At 37.3% G+C, this 24,864-nt stretch overlaps 1 protein-coding gene across 1 annotated transcript in view; it reads right to left on the bottom strand.

The window, feature by feature from the left end:
• Positions 1-24,270, bottom strand: part of ZMAT4 (zinc finger matrin-type 4) — a 303,196-nt gene extending 278,926 nt beyond the window's left edge. The window contains exon 1 of the mRNA XM_027865263.1: positions 24,165-24,270. Within this exon, the coding sequence (XP_027721064.1) occupies positions 24,165-24,266 (102 nt within the window). The 5' untranslated portion in view covers positions 24,267-24,270. The remainder of the gene's footprint in view (positions 1-24,164) is intronic.
• Between the last annotated feature and the right edge of the window lie 594 nt (positions 24,271-24,864).

Here is a 24,864-nt window from a genome sequence, read left to right as displayed (position 1 = left end):
CTCTCTCTCTCTCTCTCTCTCTCTCTCTCTCTCTCTCTCTCTCTCTCCCTCCCTCTTTCTTTTTCTCTCTCTCTCATGCAAGATGCCTTTCCTGGACCCTTTCAATGTCCATCGCTTCCCTCTGAGATTGCATCCAATTTATCCTGTATATTTCTCAGTCGTGAATAGTTGTTTGCATATTGTCTACCTCATTAGAATGCGAATTCTTTGAGGGTGGTGACTGTTTTTTGCCTTTCTTTGTATCCCCAGTGCTTAGGACCATACCAGGATATCATAAGAGCTTTAAAAATGCTTATTGATTTGACTTCACTCTCTGATGCAAATTTGACAATAGTCAAATAAAAATATTTAAACTAGAAAACTATGAATATCCTTAATGACAATCAAAACAAAAACATTAAACTAAATAATAGTATAGGGGCTACAATATATTAAAAAGAAGATGATCTAGTCAGATTTGTAGCAGAAATATGAGGTACATGCAATATAAGGAAAACAATAAACATAGAAAACCATATTAATAAAAATACTATGTGATTATATTAGTAGATGCTGAAAATCTTTTGACAAAATCCAAAACCTGTTTCCATTAACAACAAAAACAACAAAAATAACAACGCAAAAGCAAAGGAATAAATGGACTTTTCTTTAATGTGCTAAGTGTTATACATCTAAAGCCAACTGCCAAAATAATGCATAATGGAAAAAGGATATAGGTCTGTCTAATAAAATCAGGCCGTTATCAACACTATTATTTAACACATTGATACAAATGTTGTAAATATATACATACATAAACATATACACATACATACTATACACATACCAATAAGACAAGAAAGAGAAATAGCAATAATAGTCACAGGAAAAGAGAAAATAAAACTATCACTTTTTGAAGATTTCATAATGGTATATCTAGAGTAGGAATCCTTAAACTTTTTTGCATGATGGACCCCTTGGGCAGTTTAGGGAAACCTATTGACTCCTGAGAATAATGTTTTCAAATGAATAAAATAAAATACATATGATAACAAAGGAAATAAATTATACTGATATATAATTATCAAAATATTTTAAAACAAGTTCATGGACCCCCGGTTAAGAACTCCTGATCAACAGCAATACCACTAACTAGGTCTGAATTCCAGAGAGATCATAAAAAAATGGAAAAGGACCCACATGTGCAAAAATATTTATAGTAGCTCTTTTTGTGGTGGCCAAGAATTGGAAATTAAGGAGATGCCTATCAATTGGGAAATGACTGAACAAGTTGTGGTATATGAATGTAATGGAATATTATTGAGCTATAAGAAATGATGAGCAAACGAACTTCAGAAAAACCTGGAAAGGTTTATATGAACTGAAGCTGAGTGAAATGAACAGAACCAGGAGAACATTGTACACAATAACAACCACATTGTGAAATGATTGACTTTGACAGACTTAGCTCTTCTCAGCAATGCAAGGATCTAAGACAACTCCAAAAGACTCACAATGGAAAATGCTATCCACATCCAGAGAGAGAACTATGGAATCTGAATGCAGATTGAAGCATACTATTTTCTCTCTTTTTGTTGTTTTTTTCTTTCTCATGGTTTTTCCCTTTTGTTCTGATTCTTCTTTCACAACATGACTAATGTGGAAATATGTTTAATATGATTGTACATTTATAGCCTATATCAGATTGCTTACCATCTTGGCAGGGGCAGGGAGAAAAAATTTGGGACTCAAAATCTTATAAAAGTAAATGTTGAAAACTATCTTTTTACATATAACTGGAAAAAATAAAATGCTATGAAATGGGAAAAAAGAAAAGGAAATAGAATGAAAAAATAAAATATATTTTAAAAATTTTAAAAGAACTCCTGATGAAGAGAGTGCAAAGGAGCAAATTAAAATTTAACTTAAACAATTCATAATTTCAGTAAGGAATCAGGATATAAAATAAATCCACAAAATTCATCAGTATTTCTCTATAGTACCCACATAATCCAGCAGGAAGAGATAGAAAGGGAAAATCCTTTTAAAAGAACTACATAATGTATAAAATATTGGAAGTCTATCTGTGGGCACTTGTAAGAAAAATACGAACTACAAAACATTCTTTGTAAAAATAAAGACAGATCCAAATAATTAGAGAAATATTAATTGCTTAAAAATATGTCAACTAAATTTAATAAAAATGACAATGCTACCTAAGTTAATCTATTTAGTGCTATAACAATCAAACTACCAAAGAATTATTTTATAGAGCTAAGGGAAAAAAATGACATTCATCTCATGCAACAAAAGGTCAAGAATCTCAAAGGAAATAATGAAAAAAGGTGCAAGGGAAGGGGGCCTAGCAATACTTCAAACTACATTACAAAATAGTAATCACCAAAACTATTTGTACTGCTTTAAAAATAGAGCAGTCAATCAGCAGAACAGATTAGGTACATAAAATGAGGATCAAAGCATAATGTTTGATAAGCCCAAATACCCAAGCTAAATGGCATAAGGACTCATTATTTCACAAATTCTGCTGGGAAAACTAGAAAGCAGTGTGGCAAAAACTAGGTATAGATGAATACCTCACACCATATGCCAAGATCAGCTCCAAATGGATACAGAACTTAGAGATAAAAAGGTAACACCATAAACAAATTGGAAAAGAAAAGGAGAAAATAATTTCAACACTGGATAAGGAAAATGTTCATTACTATTAGAAGGATAAAAAAATCAAAGAAGATAAAATGTTAATTTTTATTACATAAAATTTTTAAAAGTTTTGCACAAAATCAACTTAGTCAAGATTATAAAGAAAAACAGCTAACTTTGGGGGGGATATCTTTGCAAGAAGTTTCTCTGACAAAGGTATCATATTCAAACTAGGACTAATGGATAGAAATTACAAGAAGAAAGATCCAGGAATTCCTTTCTTCTTTCTTTTCCTTTCTTCTTTCCCTCCTTCCTTCCTTCTTTTCTGCCTTCCATATTGGTTCTCAAGAATAACATAGGGTGAGGAAAACATTGTACACAGTAACAGCAACATTGTGCAATGACCAGCTTTGATAGATTTGGCTCTTCTGAGCAATTCAATAATCCAAGACTACTCCAAAAAACTCTTGATCAAAAACGCTATACACATCCAGAGAAAGAACTACGGAGTCTGAATGCAGATTGAAGTATACTATTTTTCCCTTTTTGTTTGTTTTTTCTTTCTCATGGTTTTTCCCTTTGGTTCTAATTCCTCTTTACAACATGACTAATATAGAAATATGTTTAATATGATTGTGTATATATGGCCTATATCACATTGCATGCCATCTTGGGGAGGGCAAATGGAAAGAAGGTAGAGAAAATTTACATTTCAAAATCTTATAAAAGTGAATATTGAAAATTAAAAATAAATAAATATATATGTGTATATATACATATTATATATATATATAATATATATATATGTATTGTTTTAAACAATTACATAGGGTGAAAGGCTGAGCAGACAACCAATGGTAAAGCAATGGTAGGCAATCAATGGCAAGCCTAGGAGGCTGGGGCTGTCACACATCAGCAGCATTATAAAGAAGCTCCATTGTAGTGCTTTTCTCTTATGACTTTTTTCATTTTGAAGAATTTTAAAAAAAGAAGAATTTTAGATCAAGAGGAGGATATTTTGTGAACACCTAAAACAATAAAGCTTTCAGTAAGAAAAGAGTTATAGCACTTTGCAAAGCAAATGTCATAATGAAAATGCAGCTTAAGGGTAAACGCAAAGAAAAAATAAAGGCCTATTTTGGCTTTTTTATAGCAGGGTTCTAAAGAAACAGCTTGGAAATAAATGCTAACATCTTCCTAATGGTTGTGAATGCATCAAACTAGAAGCCCACAGAAATACAAGATTCTCAGAGCTGATAGAGGACTTATGGGCCACTTAATCCAATGTGTGTGTGCCTGAGCAGGAACCCAGAATGTGGATCCCAGAAGAAAAAAAAAAGTGGACCTCAAAGGTCATCAAGCACCTGTACCTAAACATCTAGCCCAACCTATAGTTAAATAGGAAACTGCTTTAAATTATCACCAATAAAATAAGTTGTCACCTGGTCTCATCTGGCAGTGGAGAATTCACTACCTACCCCAAAGCAACTCATTTATTTTACTTCTAGAGAACTCCAACTGAACATCATATCATTTGGGAGTGAGGAGACCTCCTAGCTGAATTACCTCTTTCTGGTGTCTCCCCTGGCCAATTATTTCTCAACCCAGCTGCTCAATGTACATTCCTAAATATGTGTCTGACCAAGTCACTTTTCTACTCAAGAGTCTTAAGTTTCTCTAAAGTAAAACAAATCCCACAATCTGTATTTACCATCCTCCCTATTCTGACTCCAACCTACCTTTGCAGTCTATTCATGCTTTCTGTGTTCCAGTCAAATTGATCTGTTGCCTGTTCCCCAATTGAACAACACATCTTGTGCCTCCAAACCTTTGTATGAGGTAGATCCCACACCAAGAATATAAATCTGCCTCAGCTCTGCCTCCTTGATTCCTTAAATTCATCAAAGGCTGGGGCAGAGCCAAGATGGAGGAGTAAAAGCAGTGACTTGCTTTAGTCTTCCCCAAACCCCTCCAAATACCTATAAAAATAACTCTAAACAAATTCTAAAGCAGCAGAACCCACAAAAGACAAATTTCCAGCCCCAGACAACCTGGATGGTTGAAAGGAAAGGTATATCACGCTGGGCTGGGAGAAGAACACAAGTTGGCATGGGCACACAGGCCTCAGTGAACCTGGAGCAGGCCTCAGAGGGCTGAATCACGGGCAGCTGTGGTGATTTCCGGAACTCTCAACCCATGAATGCCAAAGACAACTTAGAAGGTCAGTGGGAAAAGTCTGTGTCTGCAGTGAGAGAGAGAAGTGTGGGGTCCCAGCCCCATTCCCCAAGCTTGGCTCTGGGGTAGCGGCTGACTCCTGAGCTTCTGGTCCACTGACTGAGGGGGAATCGAGTGACTGATCAGAAGGGGTTACAGGGATCTCTCTGCTGGTGCAGGATTCTCTTGCTTTGCCTGTGCTTGGATCTGGGTCGCAGTTCTGGGTGGTAGTCCTGAGGCTAGGAGGAGTGCTGGCGTGGTGGAGCTTGTGGTGGCGGTGGAGAGGAAATCCTCCTCAAAGTTCCAAGACAGAAAAGAGTGCTTGTGGTCACTCATAGACCAGAGCACAGGCCAGGAAAGGAGTAAACACCTCACCCTTGATCATAGCACCTTGGAAGAACAGAAAATTTACAGGTCCCTAGAAGTATCTCTGAAAACAGCTGCACAAAACTCCTGAAGCTTGGTACAGTATATTCTCCACACTTCAAACAGACCCCTACCTTAACAAAGAGTTTATAACTCAGGTAATTGGCTGGGATCATGAGCAAGCAGTGCTAAAAGAATGAGACTATATTTTCTTACTTTGGTGACAAAGAAGATCAAAACATACAACCAGAAGAAGACAACAAAGCCAAAGCTCCTACATCCAAAGCCTCCAAGAAAAATATGAATTGGTCCCAGGCCATGGAAGAGCTCAAAAAGGATTTTGAGAAGCAAGTAAGAGAAGTAGAGGAAAAACTGAGAGTGAAGCTAGAGACCCAAAAAAATAATGAAGAAAATAACACCTTAAAAAGTAGCCTAACCCAAATGGCAAAAGAGGTCCAAAAAGCCAATGAGGAGAAGAATGCCCTGAAAAGCAAAATTGAACAAATGGAAAAGGAAGTCCAAAAGCTTAGTGAAGAAAATACTTCCTTAAAAATTAGAATGGAGCAATTGGAAGCTAGTAACTTTATGAGAAATTGAGGCACTATAAAACTAATCCAAAAGAATGAAAAATAGAAGAGAATGTGAAATATATCATTGGAAAGACAACTGACCAGGAAAATAGATCCAGGAAAGACAATTTAAAAATTATTGGACTATCTGAAAGTCATGATCAAAAAAAGAGCCTAGATGTCATCTTTCAAGAAATTATCAAGGAAAACTACCCTGATATTTTAGAACCACAGGGCAAAATAGAAATCGAAAGAATCCACCAATCACCTCCTAAAAGAGATCCCCAAAGGAAAACTCCTAGGAATATTGTAGCCAAATTCCAGAATTCCCAGGTCAAGGAGAAAATATTGCAAGCAGTTAGAAACAATTCAAGTATTGTGGGAACACAATCAGGATAGCACAAGATTTGGCAGCTTCTACATTAAGAAACTGGAGGGCATGGAATATAATATTCTGGAGGGCAAAGGAGATAGAATTACAGCCAAGGATCACCTACCCAGCAAAACTGAGTATAATCTTCAGGGCAAAAAATGGTCATTCAGTGAAATAGGGGACTTTCAAGCTTTCCTGAGGAAAAAATCAGAGCTGAATATAAAATTTGACTTTCAAATACAAGACTCAAGTGAAACATGGAAGAGGTGAACAGGAAAGAGAAATCATAAGAGACTTATTAAGGTTGAACTGTTTACATTCCTGCACGGAGAGATGATATTTGTAACTCATGAGTCCTTTGTCAGTATTAGGGTAGTGGGAGGGACAAAAATTGTATGTATGTATAGATAGATAGATAGATAGATAGATAGATAGATAGATAGATAGATAGATAGATAGATAGATAGATAGAGGGCACAGGGTGAGTTGAAGATGAAGGGATGATATCTGAAAAACAAAATTAAGGGATGAGAGAGGATTATGCTGGGAGAAGGAGAAAGGGACAGGTAGAATGGGGTAGATTTTCTCACAAGAAACAGACAGGAAAAGGTTTTTACAGTGGAGAGAAAATGGGGAAAGGTGAGAGGGAATGAGTGAATCTTATTCTCATGGGATTTGGCTTCAGGAGGGAATAACATACACAATTGGGTATGGAAATCTATCTTACCCTACAGGAAAATAAGGGGGGGAGGGGACAAGAGAGCAGGGGGTTGATAGAGGGGAGGGCAGATTGGGGAAGGGATAATCAGAAGCGAACACTTCTGAGGAGAGACAGGGTCAAAAGAGAGAACAGAATAAATGGGGGGGTAGGATAGGATGAAGGGAAATATACTTAGTTTTTCACAACATGACTACTATGGAAGTGTTTTGCATGACTACACATGTATAACCTGTATTGAGTTGCTTGCCTTTTCAATGAGGGTGGGTGGGGAGGGAGGAAGGGAGAAAATTTGTAACCCAAAGTTTTAAAAACATATGTTATAAAAAAAATCATCCAAGGCTCAGCTGAGGTGCTAAGTCCTATGTCAGGCCTTTGCCAATCAATACCCAATAATGAGTACTTTCTTCCTCCTCACATTACTTTGCATTTAACTATTTTGCATTTCACTCACCCACCCATCTCCCCAGTAGAATGAAAACATCTTGAGGTTAAAGAGTGTTTCATCTTTGTCTTTATATCATTAATAATAACCATAATATTAATAACTGTTATAATAATTATTATAGCATTGATATAGTACTTTATATAAAGCACTTTACAAGTATTATCCCATTTCATCCTCACAGCAACCTTGGGATTATAGATGCTATTATTATCATCCCCATTTTACAGATGAAGAAATCAGGGTAAGCAGATGTTAAGTGACTTGCTCAATGTCACAGCTAGGAAGTAACTGAGCCTGGATCTGTGCCTCAGGTTTTCCTGAATCAGTTCAGCATTCTATCCAAAGAACCATCTTACTGCATCCCCAGCACTTAGCATTGGGATTTGCACATAAGATTACAGCTCATAAGATAATAGGTATAAATTTGCAAGGGACCTCAGAGGTCATCTAATTCAACTTTTTTATGTTAGAGATGAGGAATCTGAAAAAGAAAAACATGAGATGACTTGTCCATGGTTCACATAGGTAATGACAGAGTTAATATTCATAACTGGGACTTCTACCTCCATCACTCTTTCCAAATGACCACACTTCCCCATAGCAGTCACTTAATAAATATTTGAGTTAAATTTGAATTTTACTCATGGGGAGTTGCTTCTAATGGTCCACAACCAAGAGTGATAAACTTCACCACCCACGTAACTAGGTGATCAAAGTCCTTTCCTGGCCTTGGCAAATCTGTAGCCATCTAAGACTACAGAGGTTACTCCAGACTTGAATCACAGTAATCACATTATGAAACACAAAACTTTATCAAACTTTTGGTGAATGGAAATGATGGAGACAGAATAAGCAAAAAAAAAACAACAACAACTCTAAGTTTTGAGACCAAGTGACTTGAAGAACAGCTATGTCATCGACTGAAATAGGAAAGCTGGAGGGAAGAGTTGGTTTAGAATGTGAGAAGGTGGGCCGAGTTGATTTTAAACATGTTTGAAGTGGAGTTTCTAGAGGGATATCTAGATGATTATATCCACCAAGCAGTGGGAAACCCAAGCCCAAGGGCCAAGAGAGAGGTCAAAAAAATAGAAATTTACATGAATCGGTTACACAAACGTGATTATTAAAGCCATGAGAATGGACAAGATTGCCAAGGGAAAGAGGATGGAGAGAGAGAAGCCTGAGAAGAGAACTTGGGAAATGCCTGCATTTAAAAAGCAAGAAGAGAAAGAAGAATCAGAGAAGGAGAGAAATGTTCCCTCTTGGGGCATTTCCTCCATTATAAGGACCCCCACACATAAGCCTTCCCATGTAAGCTTCTCGAATGCTAGTGTAGTTTTCACTTTTTCTCTTTGTGGCACCAATGCCTAGCTCACAGTAATATTGATTGAATGGTTATTGAATTGAATTGAATGAACCATGGAAGCAGTGCATATACTAAACTTGGAATGATACAGAGAAAATTCATGGGAAGATCGTCATGTGGGGAGATATGTTTGTGAAGCATTCCATATTCTCATATTCTTTCCACCTCAAATAGCCACATCTGCTTATCTCTTTCCTTGTTGTATCCCTCTAACAAAACATAAGTTCCTCGAAGACAGGCATTGGGTTTTATTTATTTGCTTGTGTGCTTGTTTTTTGTTTTTGTATCCTCAGCAACCAGGATGATGCTTTGAACATAGTAGGTGCTTAATAACACTTATTAGATTGAGTTGATAATGCCAAGATGTCCAAAATGAAGTCAGCAATAGTCTTACTGTCCCTTGTCTTGGTCAAACCATATATGGACTATTCTGTTGAGTGTGAAGTGCCACACCTTAGAAAAGAAAACTGTGGAGAATTAAGAGGAGGGCAACTGGAATGGTGAGGGAACTGGAGACCATGTCATGTATGGATTGGTTGAAAGAACCATGGATGTTTACGTGGAGAAGAGAACATGGTGGGAGATAATGCCTTTTTTCAAGTATTTGAGGAACTGTCATGCACAAGAAGGATTTGACTTATTCTGCTTGGCCTCATAGGGAGAACTGGTGAACTAGGTAGAAATCACATTGTGGTAGATATAGGTGTAATGTAAGGAAAAAAGAAGTTTCTAAACAGTTAGAATTTTCTCACTGTGAAATTATAATCAGCCTTGACCACAAAGATGAGAAAGTACATCTCCTTTCTCTGCAGAGGAGGTGAACTATGTGTATGGAATGTTGCATATATTATCATTTATAGTTAATGTATTGATTAGTTTTACTAAATTGCTTTTTTATATCCTTTTTTTTTGCTTTGTTATAAGGAATGATTCTCTAGAGAGAAGAGAGGTCAGGAATATATTTGGAAGTGAAAAGATACAAAGACAAAAGAGAGGGTCATTTAGGTGGCACAGAGAATAGAGTGCTGAGCTTGGAGTCAGGAAGACTTGGCTTCCTGAGTTCAAATCTGACCTTAGACACTTATCAGCTGTGTGACCCTGGGCAAGTCACTTAACCCTGTTTGCCTCAGTTCACTCATCTGTAAAATGAGCAGGAGAAAAAAATGGCAAACTACTTCAGTATCTTTGCCAAATGGGGTCAGGAAGAGTCAGATGCAACTGAAAAATTTCTAAACAGTGACAACAACAAAAAGACAATATAGATATTTATGCATATATGTATAAATATGTGTATATATATGCATATATAAAATATATTTAATGTGATCCAAAAGTAAAATGGGTCATTTCAAGTGGTAGTAGGTTCCCGTTCATTGAAGGCCTTTTTAAAGGATATATCAGTAGAGGATTCATGTTCAGGGACAGGTTAGAATTTATGACCTCTGACATCCCTTCCAATTTTGTGATGCTGATTCTCTGCTTCATTGGGAATGATAGATACAAAATTAAGTTTGCAGTTTACCATGTTGTAATTCCCACAATTCTATATAAAGTACTTTGAAGGGTTGGAAAAATACCATAAATACTAGCTGTGGAAAAACCTTTGGACCAAGTGTATTCATGGGTACTCACGATATTCTTCAGCACTGATTATCAAATGCCAGATTCTCTAGGCCAGACTTGTGACCAGAATGTCTCACTCCATTCTCCCAAAATAAGTGCTGTGCTCCCAAATGAACCAAGGAATATGTTTAAAAGGAGAGAGAAAATGTTTTAGATGGCCTCCAGATTCCATTTTTAAAACTGTGAATCAGATATAGCATCTTAGGAGGATATGGCCTAAGAACATTCCATATGGAAGAGAAATGTAGGACAAAGAACTCAATATTTTGAAATTTTATACTTGCCAAGGTAGGGTAGGAGGTGGGGGGAAGAAAGCACGAGGCTCAGAACTCTTTAAGTGAAATTCTCCGTGAAATCAATGGTTCTAGTTGCACCGAGATCTGATCATCCTACAATGACCTTTTAACATGCACATAGACACGTTAGGAAGTCATCCTTTCTTGCAAGGGATTACTGATGAAAAGGTCCCGTGGATTAAAACAATAACAGCAACAGCAATAGTAACAACAGCCAGGGAAATAGGCTCTTAGGCTACCCTGAACTGACCCAAGGGCTGTCCCTTTTCCATTCATGTCAGGAAATGTTTGAGGAAAGCAGTAATATCAGGTACCTAACTCCTTTCAAGAAGCAGAGATGCATGGATACAATCTAATTAAATGAATCATGAAATCATATCATGAATGTTCCAAAACCTCCTTAGTAAAATCTATAGCTATTGTCCAATAATACACATCGAATAAAAAAGTGAATGAAAAAAATTTATGTTGCTTATACTTTGCATCATATGTGCTCCACTTAATTATGACATATAAATATTTGGTTAGACATATAAATGTATATGGGTAACATAGAAATATTGATGCATATATGCATGTATACTTACATCTTAGGCACTACAGACAGATAATGAACAGAATGTAGAATTGAGACATGAGTAGGAAGAAGACCTGAGCAGAGACTGCAATTGGAAAACTACAGTTTTTTTTCAAAGATTTCAAAATTCTTGCTTCTAGGAAAGCCAATCTCTTAACATAAAAATATGCTAGAGAGTTCAAAAGCATGGAGCACCATAATCTCAAGAGAATTATTAATAACCTAGTTATCATTAATGAGTTATTATAAATAACCCAAAGAACAAGGGTCAGATGCACAGTTGGCATAAGCAGGTTGCAGCATATTATCAATGATGAATTCTATGCAAGAAGTGACATAAAAAACATTATCAGAGAAATACATAGCTAGAAAATGAGGTAGACCAGTCATATGTCATGAATGAGACAAAACAGATAGGCACTCTGAGGTACAGAGGTGTCTCTGAGATACTAAGGGAAAGGACTCCAACACGGTTGAAAGATGTGCTATGAAGGCCATATGGGAAATCATGGATAAGAAAGCCTGGCTAGGAATTAATGGGTCTCTGGGATGGAGACTCCTATGAAAACAACATCCACCAAAGCATTATTCCAATCAATGAACATGTATCATATCATTCTGATGGCAGAGATTGCAGCAAGAACAAACATGTAAAGGATGCTTATTTGCTGGGACAAATACACTAACCAAGGATAATTCATGTATGTTGTCCAAAATTTGGCCCTTACGTTTTACCAGTCAGCTTTAAAATTGTGTATCTTTTTTTAGCTCCTGAAGCTTTGTTTAGATAGTATCCTCATACTTATCTTCTAATAAATATTTAAAATTTCTTTTTTATTTGGTCCAAATTGCCTGAAAGGGCAATATCTAGACTGCATCCCTGCAGAAAGAATGGTTCATAAGTGGCACAAACTGAAATTAACTCAGTTTATTTCTAAGTATATTCAAACAGTCCCTTCACCAGTCAACAGGATCTAGGACTGTATTAGAAAGCAAAGAGTTTTCGATTCCCTGTTAATTCAACAAACCCCTATTGTGTTTTGGGCACTATAATCAGCACTGGGATTTACAGAGAAAAAAAGGAAATAATCGCTGGTATCAAGGAATCTACATTTATTGGGAAAGAAGATAAAGTATTTGCACAGTTTAATAAATATAAGGTAATTGAAGGAGGGAGAGGGCATTGCCAACTGTGAGAGCTCAGGAAAGGTTCTGTTATCTGAAGACCTTGAAGGAAGCTAGGGATTCTAAGAGGCCTGCACATCCCAGGCCTGGGGGAATAATCTGTGCAAAGTCCTGGAGACCGCAAAGGGAAAGTCATGTTTGGGGTCTATCTAATAGGAAAAAAGAATGTTAAAAGGAGTCATTGATGGCTTCTAACTAGGCCAATGATGGAGAAGTCACCCCATACAATTTATTTCTGTGCATAGATATGGGAACAAAACACAATACAGCCAGATGGAATACTTGGATGTCAGGAATGTATGGTATGCATGTGCATGTTTTCAAGTTAGCCCCAAAAACGCAGAACTGAGAGAAAGCTTTGTACTGGGCCACAGCGTCATCTGGCAAGCACTTATGAAGTACATTCTATATCCCAGGAACTACCCTAGCTGCTGGGCGTATGGAAACTTAACTGAAATACTCTCTGTCCTGAAGGAGAGTATTGATGTAAGTAAACATCAAATAAATGCAAAATAGCAATGGGAAGAGGAGGGAAAATGGTGACCCAATACTTAATAAGCCGAGATTATTACACTTCCAGTTTATCCCAGTTCTAGGCAGATTATCAGCCTTTTAACATCTTGAGGAAGGCAAATGGGGCCAATGCTCATAGAGCCCCATCAATGGACAATTCGTCTGCAACATTTGGTGCTCCACCTACCTATCTGCTTTCAGGACAGACTCTTAATTTGCTAGTTCCCCCCTTTCCACTCCCAGATCCAGGGTGAGTTCTATGAGACAGGTGGGTGGCACAGTGGGATAGAGCACTAGGCCAGGAATCAGAAAGACTATGTAGTTCAAATCTGGCCTCAAACACTTAGTAGATGTGTGACCTTGAAGAAGTCATTTAACCTCTGTTTACATCAGTTTCTCCATCTCTAAAATGGAAATAATAATAATAGCACTTACCTCCCAGGGTTGGTATGAGGACTTAATGAGATGATATTTGTAAAACACTTGTCATAGTGCCTAGTGCATCATAAGAGCTTTAAAAATGTTTGTTTCCTTCCTCCTTTCCTACAGATCCAACCTGGCACAATGAAAAGAGCACTGTCCCTGGAACCAGATGAACTGAGTTCAAATCCTACCTCTGATACAATTCTATATGTGGCCTCAAACAAGTCAGTTCCCATTCTAAGGCCTTAGTTTCCTCATCTGCAAAATGAGGGAGACGGACCAGATGACTTTTAAGGTTCCTACAAGCCCTGGATCACAAGTCCTTAACCTTTCTGAGCCATGGATCATTTTGGAAATCTGAAACTATATAATAATACTTTTTTTAAATAATAGAAGAAAATACTAGATCTCAGAAGTCAGTGAAAATAAAGATTTAATTTTTCCCCATTCAAGTTCATGGAACCTTTAAAATATATCCACGTAACCTTTTGAGGTTTATAGATCCCAGATTAAGAACCCCTGGGCGAGATCTATGATCCTATAAGTGAACCACTTTGCTGTCTAGATGCTCAGAGTCACCTGAACCCTAATTTTCAACCATTGTCCCTTGGACCCCACCTACAGAAATTAGGCACACTGGCATATTAAAAGCCCCATCCTGATTCACACAGCCTGCCTCAGTATTATTTTCATTGTACAACTACCATAAATCAAGACCTACGTATTTCATTATATTGATCAACCTGCGCTACCCATCAATCTACAGTGACGCTGGAAGAAAGATGTTTGGCTACATGCACTAAGCTGTGGCTTGCAGGGACAAAAAAACACAACCTAATATAATACCCACAACTCTAATCCATTTATAAAGCATCTCTCAGATTGTACTTTCTCTCAGGAAATTGGGAGTAGGAAAGGAAAGAAAGCGAGGAAAAGGAAGATTGAAAAGAGAGGAGGTGGCAATCTCTTGGGGGACATACAGACAAAAGAAAGATAACTCATGAGAGCAAGAAAATAAACAAATGTCAGCCATCCAAGGTTTGGGGACCTATTTTTCACATTTCTGTGTCTGCCTATTGAAAGCTGAGATTGGGTTCTTCGTACAGCCCAATAAAAGCAGAATAGAGCCCTTGTCAATTGTTCCTTTATATTAAGCAAAAGCTACAGAAGGTCAGTATTCCTTTCTAGGCCAGTCAAAACAGCTGAAGCAAGAAAATTAGGTTTTCAGAAAACTCCCTGGGCCACTGTGCCTATCACTAAATGGATGGAGGTATGATGATAGTTTTCACAGTCTCGGGTACTGAGTTATGCTGATGCATTTTTTTCCCCATTCTCAAAATGTGGCCAATGAAGCCAGACTCATGGATAATGTTGTTACTTCAAAATTTCATTCTCTAAGTTTCTTTGCCATAAGAACTTCTTCATAGACATCTGGATAGTTTCCCAACGTTGTTAAGAACTTTCCTTATCTATTACTACAAAAATGTCACCTCCAATTTTAAGGTACTTTCCTGTCTGTTATCCTTGAGCTCAAATGTATACTTACAATATAACACCACCCTTCAGTGTCATCTACCCTCTCATATAGGATTAATATCTAAAAATCAATAAAACAAAAATCCATTTATTCAGCGCTCTACTGTAAGCCTATCTCTATGCCAGAGACTATGGGGAGATATAAAGACACATAAAATCATATTCCTGAGTTTAGTAGGGGGAAAGCAAATAATTATATGTATATAAAAATATGCACATATATGTATATGTGTGTATCTGTACATATGTGTCCATATATATATATGTTAAATACAAGGGCAGAAAACAATGTGACCTAGGAAAATATTGTTATACCGTAAGACAATGAATATGAGAAATTACAAGAAACGTGGAAAGACTTATATGAAATGATACAGAGCAAAAAAAGCAGAACCAAGAAAACAGTATACCCAATGACCACAATAATTTAAATGGAAGCAATACTAAAAGACATTCAAACTCAGATTAAATGCAATGACTGAACAAGGATCCATGAAAAACACATTTGCCTTCTCTCTATAGAGAAATTGTCAACCACAAGTGTGCAATGCTCTACAAGCTGTCAGATGTCATTGCTGTGGTGGTTTGTTTTGCTTAATTGTCTTTCTTTGTTCCTATGAAGAGTTCATGGGGAAGGCATGGTAGTTATCGTGAAGTGACAGTAGTGTAAAAAACTAAAAGCATCAATAAAACAAAGGAAATGGAAAAGACGGGAAGGGGAGGAGAGGGGGGAGGAGAGAAAGGAAACAAAGGGAAGGGAAGAAAAAGAAAAGAAAAGAAAGTGAAGTTGGGGTCAGGTAACATAAGTTCAAATCCAAGCTTGAGCCTATATGAACTGTGTGATCATGGGCAAGCCACTTAACCTCTCTGAACCTCAGTTTCATCTTCCATAAAATAATGGTAATGATACTTACATTGCCTAGCAAGGTTGTTGAAAAAATTATTGGGCAAACTTTACCATGTTACGTTAATGTGAGTTTTCTCTCCGCTCTTACAGTCATAACCATGGTAGTTCAAGTTCTTATCACCTTTCTTGGACTACTGCAATTGGATTATAGTTGGTCTCTCTGTCACAGGTCTCTCCCCACTCCAATTCATCCTCCACTCTGCTACAAAGGTGAATTAACAAAATTATAGGTCTTACTATTTCTAACTCCTGCTTGAGAGTCAAATATATACACCTCTGTTTACCATTTAAAGTCCTTCCTAAACTAGCCCCTTCTTCCCACTTTTCCTGTTTTCTTCCACCTTACCTTACTCTGCTCCATGTACTCTTATGATCTAGGTACACTAGGCCAATTTCAGTCCCTAGAAAATGTCATTCCATCTCTCATTTGCATGCTTTTACAATGGTCATCATCTCTGCTTGGAATGCTCTGCTCCCTCACCCCTACCTCTTAATCTCACTGTCTTCCTTCAAGATTCAGCTCAAATCTCACCTTCTACAAAAGACCTTTCCCAATCCCATCAGAAGCTAGTGCCTTCCATTTTCAGGTTGCCTTCCATCCAGTCAGTACATATTTTGTATGTACCTAGTTTATTTTCATCTTTGTCTCCCCCACCAGAATGTATTCTTAAGGGCAAAGACCATTTTTGTTTTTGTTTTCCTTTTTTTGTGGGGAGGGGGGTCTTTCTTTGTATACCCAGCACAGTGTCTCAAATACTGTTTTTATTGTTCAGTCATTCAGTCATATCTGACCCTTCATGACCTCATGGACCATACTGTCCATGGGGTTTTCTTGGCAAAGATACTAAAATGGTTTACCATTTCCTTCTCTAGTGGATTAAGGCAAACAGCAGTTAAGTTATTTGCCCAGGATCACACAGCTAGTAAGTGTCTGAAGCCAGATTTGAACTTAGGTCTTCCTGACTCTAGGCCCAGTGCTCTATCCACTGAACCACCCAGCTACCTTCATATAGTAATGATTAATAAATGTTTTTTTGACTGACAAACTGAGTTATGATCATATGATGACTTTTAAAAGAATAGTATGGACAGCATGCTCTAAATAGAAGAGTACTAGGTTAGGAATCAGTGTCAGATCTGGACTAGAACTAAGGCTCTCTAACTAGCTTCATCATCTTGGACAAGTTGATCTCTCTGGCACTCAATTTCCTCATCTGTAAATGAGGGGGTTGGAGTAAATGATATAAAGTCTCTTCTAACTCTAACAGTCCACAATAATCTAGGACCTGTTATTCATAGGACAAAGATTTCATTGTAAGCTGATATAACCAGAGAAGTAGAATAAATAGGAAAATTAGGCTAAGTCTCAAAAGATAGGTAGCATTTGGACTTTCTGGGAAATTACTTACTTGGATCCAGAAGATGTTAGAGCTGGATGGATATAAAAAGCATATAGTCCAACCCTTTCATTTTACAGATGAAGAAATTGATGACGTCAGAGAGATGTGACTTGTCCAAATAGTCATTCATAGGGCCATGACTAGAATCCAGATCCTTTAAATGCTAACCAGTTCAGTCTAATCCATTATCATCCCATCCTCCTTATTCTAACTTCTATGTCTTTGTTGTTGTAAGCTCCTCCATTAGATTACAAACTCCTTGTTGGTAAGAACTGTCTTTTGCCTCTTTTTGTATCCTCAATACTTAGCACAGTGCCTAACATTTAGTAGACACTTAATAAATATTTATTGATTGGTTGATTGTTCATGTTTTATTACCCTTCCTGGAATGCTCTGCCCTCTGTTTCTTGGTCTTTCCAAACACTATCTACTGTTTAAACTCCCCCAAAGCTTCACATTCACTGAGAAACCATTCTTGACAATTTCAGTCTTCACCAACTTTCCTTTATCAGGAATCCTATAACATGTGTGTCCTATGTCATTTGTTTTTATATTTAATTATACGCAACTGTATGTTACTATATAATTGTTTCAGGTGTGTAGGTGTTACTTTCATATATAATTTCTATTTTCTATGTGGTGTTGTGCACAGTCTTGGACACACAATAGGTACACATTATTTTCTTTAAGTGAACATTTGAGAAAAAAAGTTGTTTTCATTTTTTTGTGTGAAAAGCAATTTGGAATTATGCAAAGAAAATGAGATGTGTGAATCTTTCTATATAGAGATTCCTCCATTATACGTATACCCCAAGGAGATTGATGACAAAAAAAGGCCACATATACAAATAGGTCCTAATTAGTGCAAGTAACAAATCCTAAGAATGGGACACATTATGCAACTTCACATTGCCCTTTTCCATTGGGATGGAACCAATTATTATATTCTATATAATTATAATTTTGAATATACTTCATGGGATTCATTATTTGCATCAATCAGGACCCAGCTTACATTGAAATATTTATCGAAGTACTTTAGGTGGCAGCAAAGAACTGGAAACAAAGTTGATACCCATCAATTAAGGACCATAGATCGTAGTATATGAATGTAAGGGAATATTAATGTATTGTAAGAATTAATAAATATTAATAGAGAAGCATAGGAAGACCAATATGACCTAGCTCAAAGTGAAATAAATCTAAGCAGAAAAGCAATACACAATGAATAAAATAATGTGAATGGCAAGAATTATAACCAAACAAATGAAATTGAATGTTGGGAAACTGTAATGATCAAGTTTAGCCCTAAAGAAGAGAATGCATTTTTCCTCCACTTCTTTACAGAAGGAGTACAATAGCTATGGAATACCACATCTCCCCCATTAGGTGGAATGCTCCTTAAGAGTGAGACTGTTTTTCCTCTTTTTGTTTTCCTACTGCTTAGCACAGTGCCTGTCACATAGTAGGCACTTAATAAATACTGATTGCACCTAATAACAAAATGTTTTCATAGGTTGGTTTGTATTGTTGATCTGTTTTTCCCCTCTTTTATGCTTAGCTATCTGAGTCGACTCTTTGGAAGGGGTATGGAGAGAAATACAATAGCAATTGTAGGTGAAATAAAAACAAAAGATGAATAAGATGTATTTTTAAAAAAGGAAAAAGATTTATTCCTTCTAAAGAGGTTTTCCAACCCTATGCCTATGTCTACATAATGCCAAAACAAACAAATATGCAAAATGGCCTTGATTTTGCAGTTTGGAAAACTCCCATTTTGGGAATTGACTCCACTGATACAGATCAAGAATCTAGTTTTGACTTGGTTAAAAAAAAAGTCATAGGAAGCTGCCTGAGGACCATCTAGGTTACAAGACTTGCCCCAGATCACATAACTAATAAAGAAGAAAGATTGAACTGAGGTCTTCCTCACCCCAAGCCCATCATGATACCCACTATACCAGTAAACCCTGCCTCTATAATACCAAAACAAAAAGTTGAAAAGTTAAGCAGCAAACCAGTTTCTGGATCCATACATGCTAAGTGCTAAATGGCCAGTCTGACTGATTTTCCCCCCAGTGAATAGAGTGACTGTTTGGATATCATGTAGACACAGCTTATGTTCACGTTTCCATGGGGGAAAGAATGGCTTGTTTGGTCTAGCTGAGTTTTGAGGTGAGATAGAATGTTGCACGGTCTCAGTGACAGTATTTAAGCTCTGCCTAGAGCTCCTCCACAGAATATCATTCAGCTGTTTTCATCCGTGTTTAATGGGAAATTATGTAACATTTGGCTGATTTGCAGCAGTGTTGATTGTAGAGCTTACATGCTTCTAATGATATAACTATTGTCACTGTTTCTAGTTCCTCTACCTCTTCTATGCTCCGATACATTCAATAAACACTAATACATTTTCCACACAATTCTCTCCTCCTCGGTAAGGATGCAATGCATTCACTGTGTCAACTGGAGATTGAGGACAATCCAGTCCAATAAACATTTATTAAGTACCTAATATATCAATCAGTCAACAAGCCTTTACTAAGTGCTCTCTATGTATGAAGCTGAGGAGCCAAATGAAAAAAAAATTCTCTCTTCCCTAGGAGCTTACATCATAATGAGGGAGACAACACAAATATGTACAAGTCTACGTGGAATATATACAAAATGAATACAAAGCAGTCTGGGGAAAAGGTTCCCTGGGAGCTGGTTGAACGGGAGGTTGGGAAGGATAGGAAAACTTGATGAAGAAGGTCGGCACTTGAGCTGAGTTCTGAAAAAAAAAAAAAAAGGATTCTACGAGGTAGAGATGAGGAGAATGTATTTCAGGTATGGGAAACAGACAATACAAAGACACAGGGATAGGAGATGGAGCATTGTGTGTGCAAAACAACAAATAGGCCCAGATGACTGGAATACAGAGTTAGAGGCAGGGAGTAAAGTCCAAGAAGACTAATTAGGAAGAAAAGGGTCAAGTTGTAAAGAATTTTACATACCAAATAGAGGGGTTTATTTTTAATTATAAAGGTAATGGGGAGCCGCTGAAGTTTGTTGATTGAGGGGATATTATCAAAGTTGCACTTTAGGAAAATAACTTTGGCAGCTGTGTGAAGGATTAAACCTATCACAATAGTCTGGGTAAGAGATGACGCGGCTCTGAACAATGACAGTGGCTTTATAAGTGAAGTGGAAGGACATATGCAAGAGATATTGCAGAAATAGAAATTATCAGATTTGGCAAATGTTGAGTAAAGGAAGATAAGGAAGAGCAAGGGATAAGAACATTCTGCTAGGAGTTAGAGATTTAAAATCAAATCAGTCAAAACCAAAACAAGCCAAACAAAAGAAAATGGTTCCTGCTCTCCAGTTTATAATGACCAAAGTCCAAAGATGATCAGTATCATGGGAGACTGGAAACTGTGCATTAGGAAGATCATTTGAAGGAACTAAAGAATGCTTTAGCCTGAAGAAGAGAAAGTTTAGGGGATACGTGGTAGCTGACTTCAGTATTTGAAAGGCTGTCAAGTAAAAGAGAGATTGGTCTTAACCTGCCGAGCTCTCCAGGACTTACCCAAGAAAAATGAGTAGTACATGCAGAAAGAATAAAAGCAAAATCTACTTAACAATAGGAGTTGTCCAAAATTGGAATGGGCTTTCTTAGGATGTAATGTGTTCTCCTTCCCTGGAGGTTCTCAGATATATTCTGGATAATCACATGCCAAGGATGCTGCTGAGGGGATGTCTGCATAGGTATGGTTTGACTGGGTAACTTCTCAGACCCCTCAAATCTGAGATTCCACAATTCTGTAATTGCACATATAACTAATTAGATTTTTTCAAACATTTTTCCCCTAATTGTCATCAAATCACAGACCTGACTTGGCAAGTTCACATGGCAACAACAAAGAAACAGTGGGCAGGGTCACAAGGACACTGTTTAAATGTGGCATAGGCAAGATAGCACAATACACCCCACAATAAAACACTTCTTTATTTAAACCCTGCTGCTCTTCTCCTTTGAGAGCCTGCTTTTTTTGTTTTTGTTTCCTTTCCCTAACACTGGTTGCCAAGTAACAATAACAAAAAAAAAAAGTCTTCTACCACCTTTTTTTTTTCCTTCTTCATAAATGTTTGTCTTACAAGAAATTTGTGGAATCATCATTTGAGGAGTAATTTTTTTTGCCTTCATCAAAAATATTAGCTCTGCTAAGCCATGGCAAAGATTGTCACATCAGGCATTTGTCAGACTTAACAAACAAAAGGAAAGTTGCTGGCTCATTTGCCAATCAAAAATAACTCCCGAGCTGTTACACTTGGGATCTCATGTTTCCACTGATAGGGATTCTTTGGAAAACAAAAGGGATTCATTCTGGACCAACCCTCATCAAAATGCAAAGCAAGTCATATCTCTGTCATAGGAGCCTTCTCTCCCTGTTCTCTCCCTTTCTACCACCTACTACCTATGACATCTATCTTTTTTCTTTGGTACCACTCTTCCTAAGCCATGAAATACCCTCACACTTTTCCCCACCATTCCTTGTACATAGCCAAATCTCTAATGTCACTTAATTATAAAATCATGGCCCTAGAGCTTGAAGAAAGTTCAGAGACCAATTATTCCAACTTCCTCACTTGATTGATGAGGAAACTGAGGTCCAAGGAGATTAAGTGACTTGCTGCAAATCATGTAGTCAATACATATAGAGGATTTGAACTCAAGTCCTATGAATAGCACAAATATTCTTTCCACTGTACTAAATCACCCCCCTACATCTATCTAATTGAGTTTCTATGGGATCATAGAACTTTATATTGGATTTTAAAATGAGAAGGGACCTAAAAGAGCACTTATTCTAATCCCCTCCATGTGGAGAGGTTGAGTCCTAAAGAAAAGGAAGAAGGGATTTATTAAGGGCTTACTATATACCAGACAATGTGCTAAGCACTTTACAAATATTATCTCATTTGATCATCATACCAACTCTGGAATGTAGGCACTTTATTATTAATCCCATTTTACAGCTGAGAAAATTCAATCAAGCAGAGGTTAAATGACTTGCCCAGAGTCACAGTTAGGAGGTTTCTGAAACTGGATTTGAACTCAGGTCTTCCTAACTACTTAGTGAAAAAAAAATTACTCTTCAAATGATTCCACAAATTTCTTGTAAGATGAACATTCATGAGGGGAAAAATATGGCAGAAGACTTTTCTTTTTGGTTACTTGGCAACCAAGTGCCCCAGCAGTTATCTACTGCCTCTAGAAGTTGAGTGATTGCCCATAATCACATAGGTAGTAAATAGAAGCAATTGGAAAAATCCAGAGGAAGAAGAGAAGGGACAAGGAGAAGAAAAACATTTTTTTTAAAAAGTCCAATTGCTCATTCCTGGTTCTCTGTCTATCTGTCTGACTATGCCCTCTTAAGTGCCTTCTCTGGTTTTTCATCCATGTCACATCCACAAATGGTGAATTTCCTCCAATGCTCTTTCCTAAGTCTGTCTCTCTCTCTGTTTCTCTGTCTATCTGTCTGTCTCTGTCTCTCTCTCTCTCTGTCTTTCTGTGTACTACCTCATTTGGTCATCTCATCAGCATCCATGGGTTCAATGCTTATCTCCATGCAGAGAACTCCCAGATGTATATATCTGGCCTTAATTTCTCTGCTGAGCTATCTATGGTCATACATCTACAACTTCTTCTTAGACATCTTAAACTGGATGTGCTGTAACAATTTCAAACTCAACATCTCCAAAACAAAACTCATTTTATTTCTCCCTAGTCCCTCCCTTTTTTTTAAGCTGTCCTATTACTGACAAAGACTCCATCCTCCCAGTCAAACAGGTTCACAAACTCTGTTATCCTACATTCCTCACACTCATTGCACCTATCCAATCATTATTAAACCTTGTTTCTAATTTCATCACATCTTTCATATATTTCCCCATATCTTCACTTATATATCCACCACCCTGGTCTAGGCCCTCATCACCTCTCTCCTGGATATTTGCAATAGCTTTCTGGTTGTTCTCCTCGCCTCAGTCTCACCCCACTCCAATCCATCCTCCATTCTACTGCTAAAGTAATTGTTCTAAAGTATAGGTCTAATGATTTCACTCTACTTCTAAATGAACTCTGGTGACTCCAAGACAAAATATATACACCTCTGTTTGGCATTTAAACCCCTTCATAACCTGACCCCTTCCTACATTTTCTGTCTTCTTATACTAACTCTCTCATTGCATCTATGACCCAACTAGACAGGCATACTCAAAAATATCATTCCATGTCACTCATGTCTATGCCTTTCCACCGGTATCTCCTATGCCTGGAATGTTCTGTGTCCTTCCTCGTCTCTGCCTCCTGGTTTCCCTGCCTTTCTTCAAGACTCAAGTGCTACTTGTTGCACGAGGCCTTTTCCAGTCCCCACAGCTGCTAATTTCCTGAGATGACCTTCCATCTACTTTGTTTATAATCTTATATATTCTCAGTTATTTATATTTTATCTTCTCCATTAGCATATGAGCTCTTTGAGAGCTGGGCTAGTAAAGTGACTTGTTCATGGTGACACAGTTAGTATCTGAAGCAGGATTTAAAACCAAATCCCACAGACTCTAAGTCTAGCACCCTTCCCACTACACTAGGCCACAACCAGCACAAAAGAATAATAGAATCATAGATTTAGGACTAGGAGGAACCTCAAGATTACCTAGTCCAACCCATTCATTTTAAAGATGAAGCAGTTGTTGTTTTCATTTTTTTCTCCTGGAAAAAAAGTTTCACGCATGAGTGAACAGGAGAGAAGAGAATATTATCAGGGCAAAGGGCCTTTCCTAGTTCTTCCAGATAATCCAGATAATCTTTGCTCTCATCTAACTGAATATCCATCATGCATCCTTGAAGCTGGGCCCATAGTTCAGAAGGGAGCATTCTAAGGACTCCTGCATTTCCCTAGAGACAAGGGAAATAACACTCTTCCCTTTCATCTTTATGCTGTGAATGAAAAAGAAGAACTGACCTCATAATGCGCCACACGTTGAGACTCAGAGATCAGCTGAGCACTGCACACCTTGCAATAACTTTCCGTAAACAAATCCGGGTCCAAGTCAGGAGACTTCATCTGGCTAAAATGAGACCAACAGAAAAAAACAGAAATAAATCTATTGTTTTGATATTGCTGTAACTCTCAATTAAGATTTCATAATCCTAGTTTGTTAATAATTCCATCAATCAACAAGCATTCATTTAGCACCAACTCTATGCCAAGAAAGGTGTTAGGTGTAGGATATACAAAAACAAAAATGAAACAGTCTCTGACCTCAGAGAGTTTACACTCCAAAAAGTGCAACAACTCACACTTGTAGTTCCCCACCTGTGACCTACATAGGCCCTTAGGCAATCATGAAGAATCATAGAACCATGAATCCATAAATAAGCAAGGATATCGTCCACAGACAAAATAAATGTTCCTCCTTTATATATGCATTGCTGTTTTTCCAAAAGTATGTAGATGCTGTTACAATTAATAAAATATAAAATAATCTGAGTTTGATTTTCTAGTATGTATTTTATCATTATGTATTTTCTCAATCACTCAATACTGATCATATATCATGCAAAAGTTTATGAATTTTCCTTTTTTATGTGGAAAAGGTCTTATATTAGAAAAAGTTAGGAGCTACTTCCCTATACCATTAGGAAAATATGATCATAAGTTT

This window comes from Vombatus ursinus, unplaced genomic scaffold (assembly GCF_900497805.2).
Source record: "Vombatus ursinus unplaced genomic scaffold, bare-nosed wombat genome assembly UNPS02014778.1, whole genome shotgun sequence".
Classification (NCBI taxonomy): domain Eukaryota; kingdom Metazoa; phylum Chordata; class Mammalia; order Diprotodontia; family Vombatidae; genus Vombatus; species Vombatus ursinus.
The sequence above is the reverse complement of the archived record's forward strand: the minus strand, read 5'-3'. Positions and strand labels throughout refer to the sequence as shown.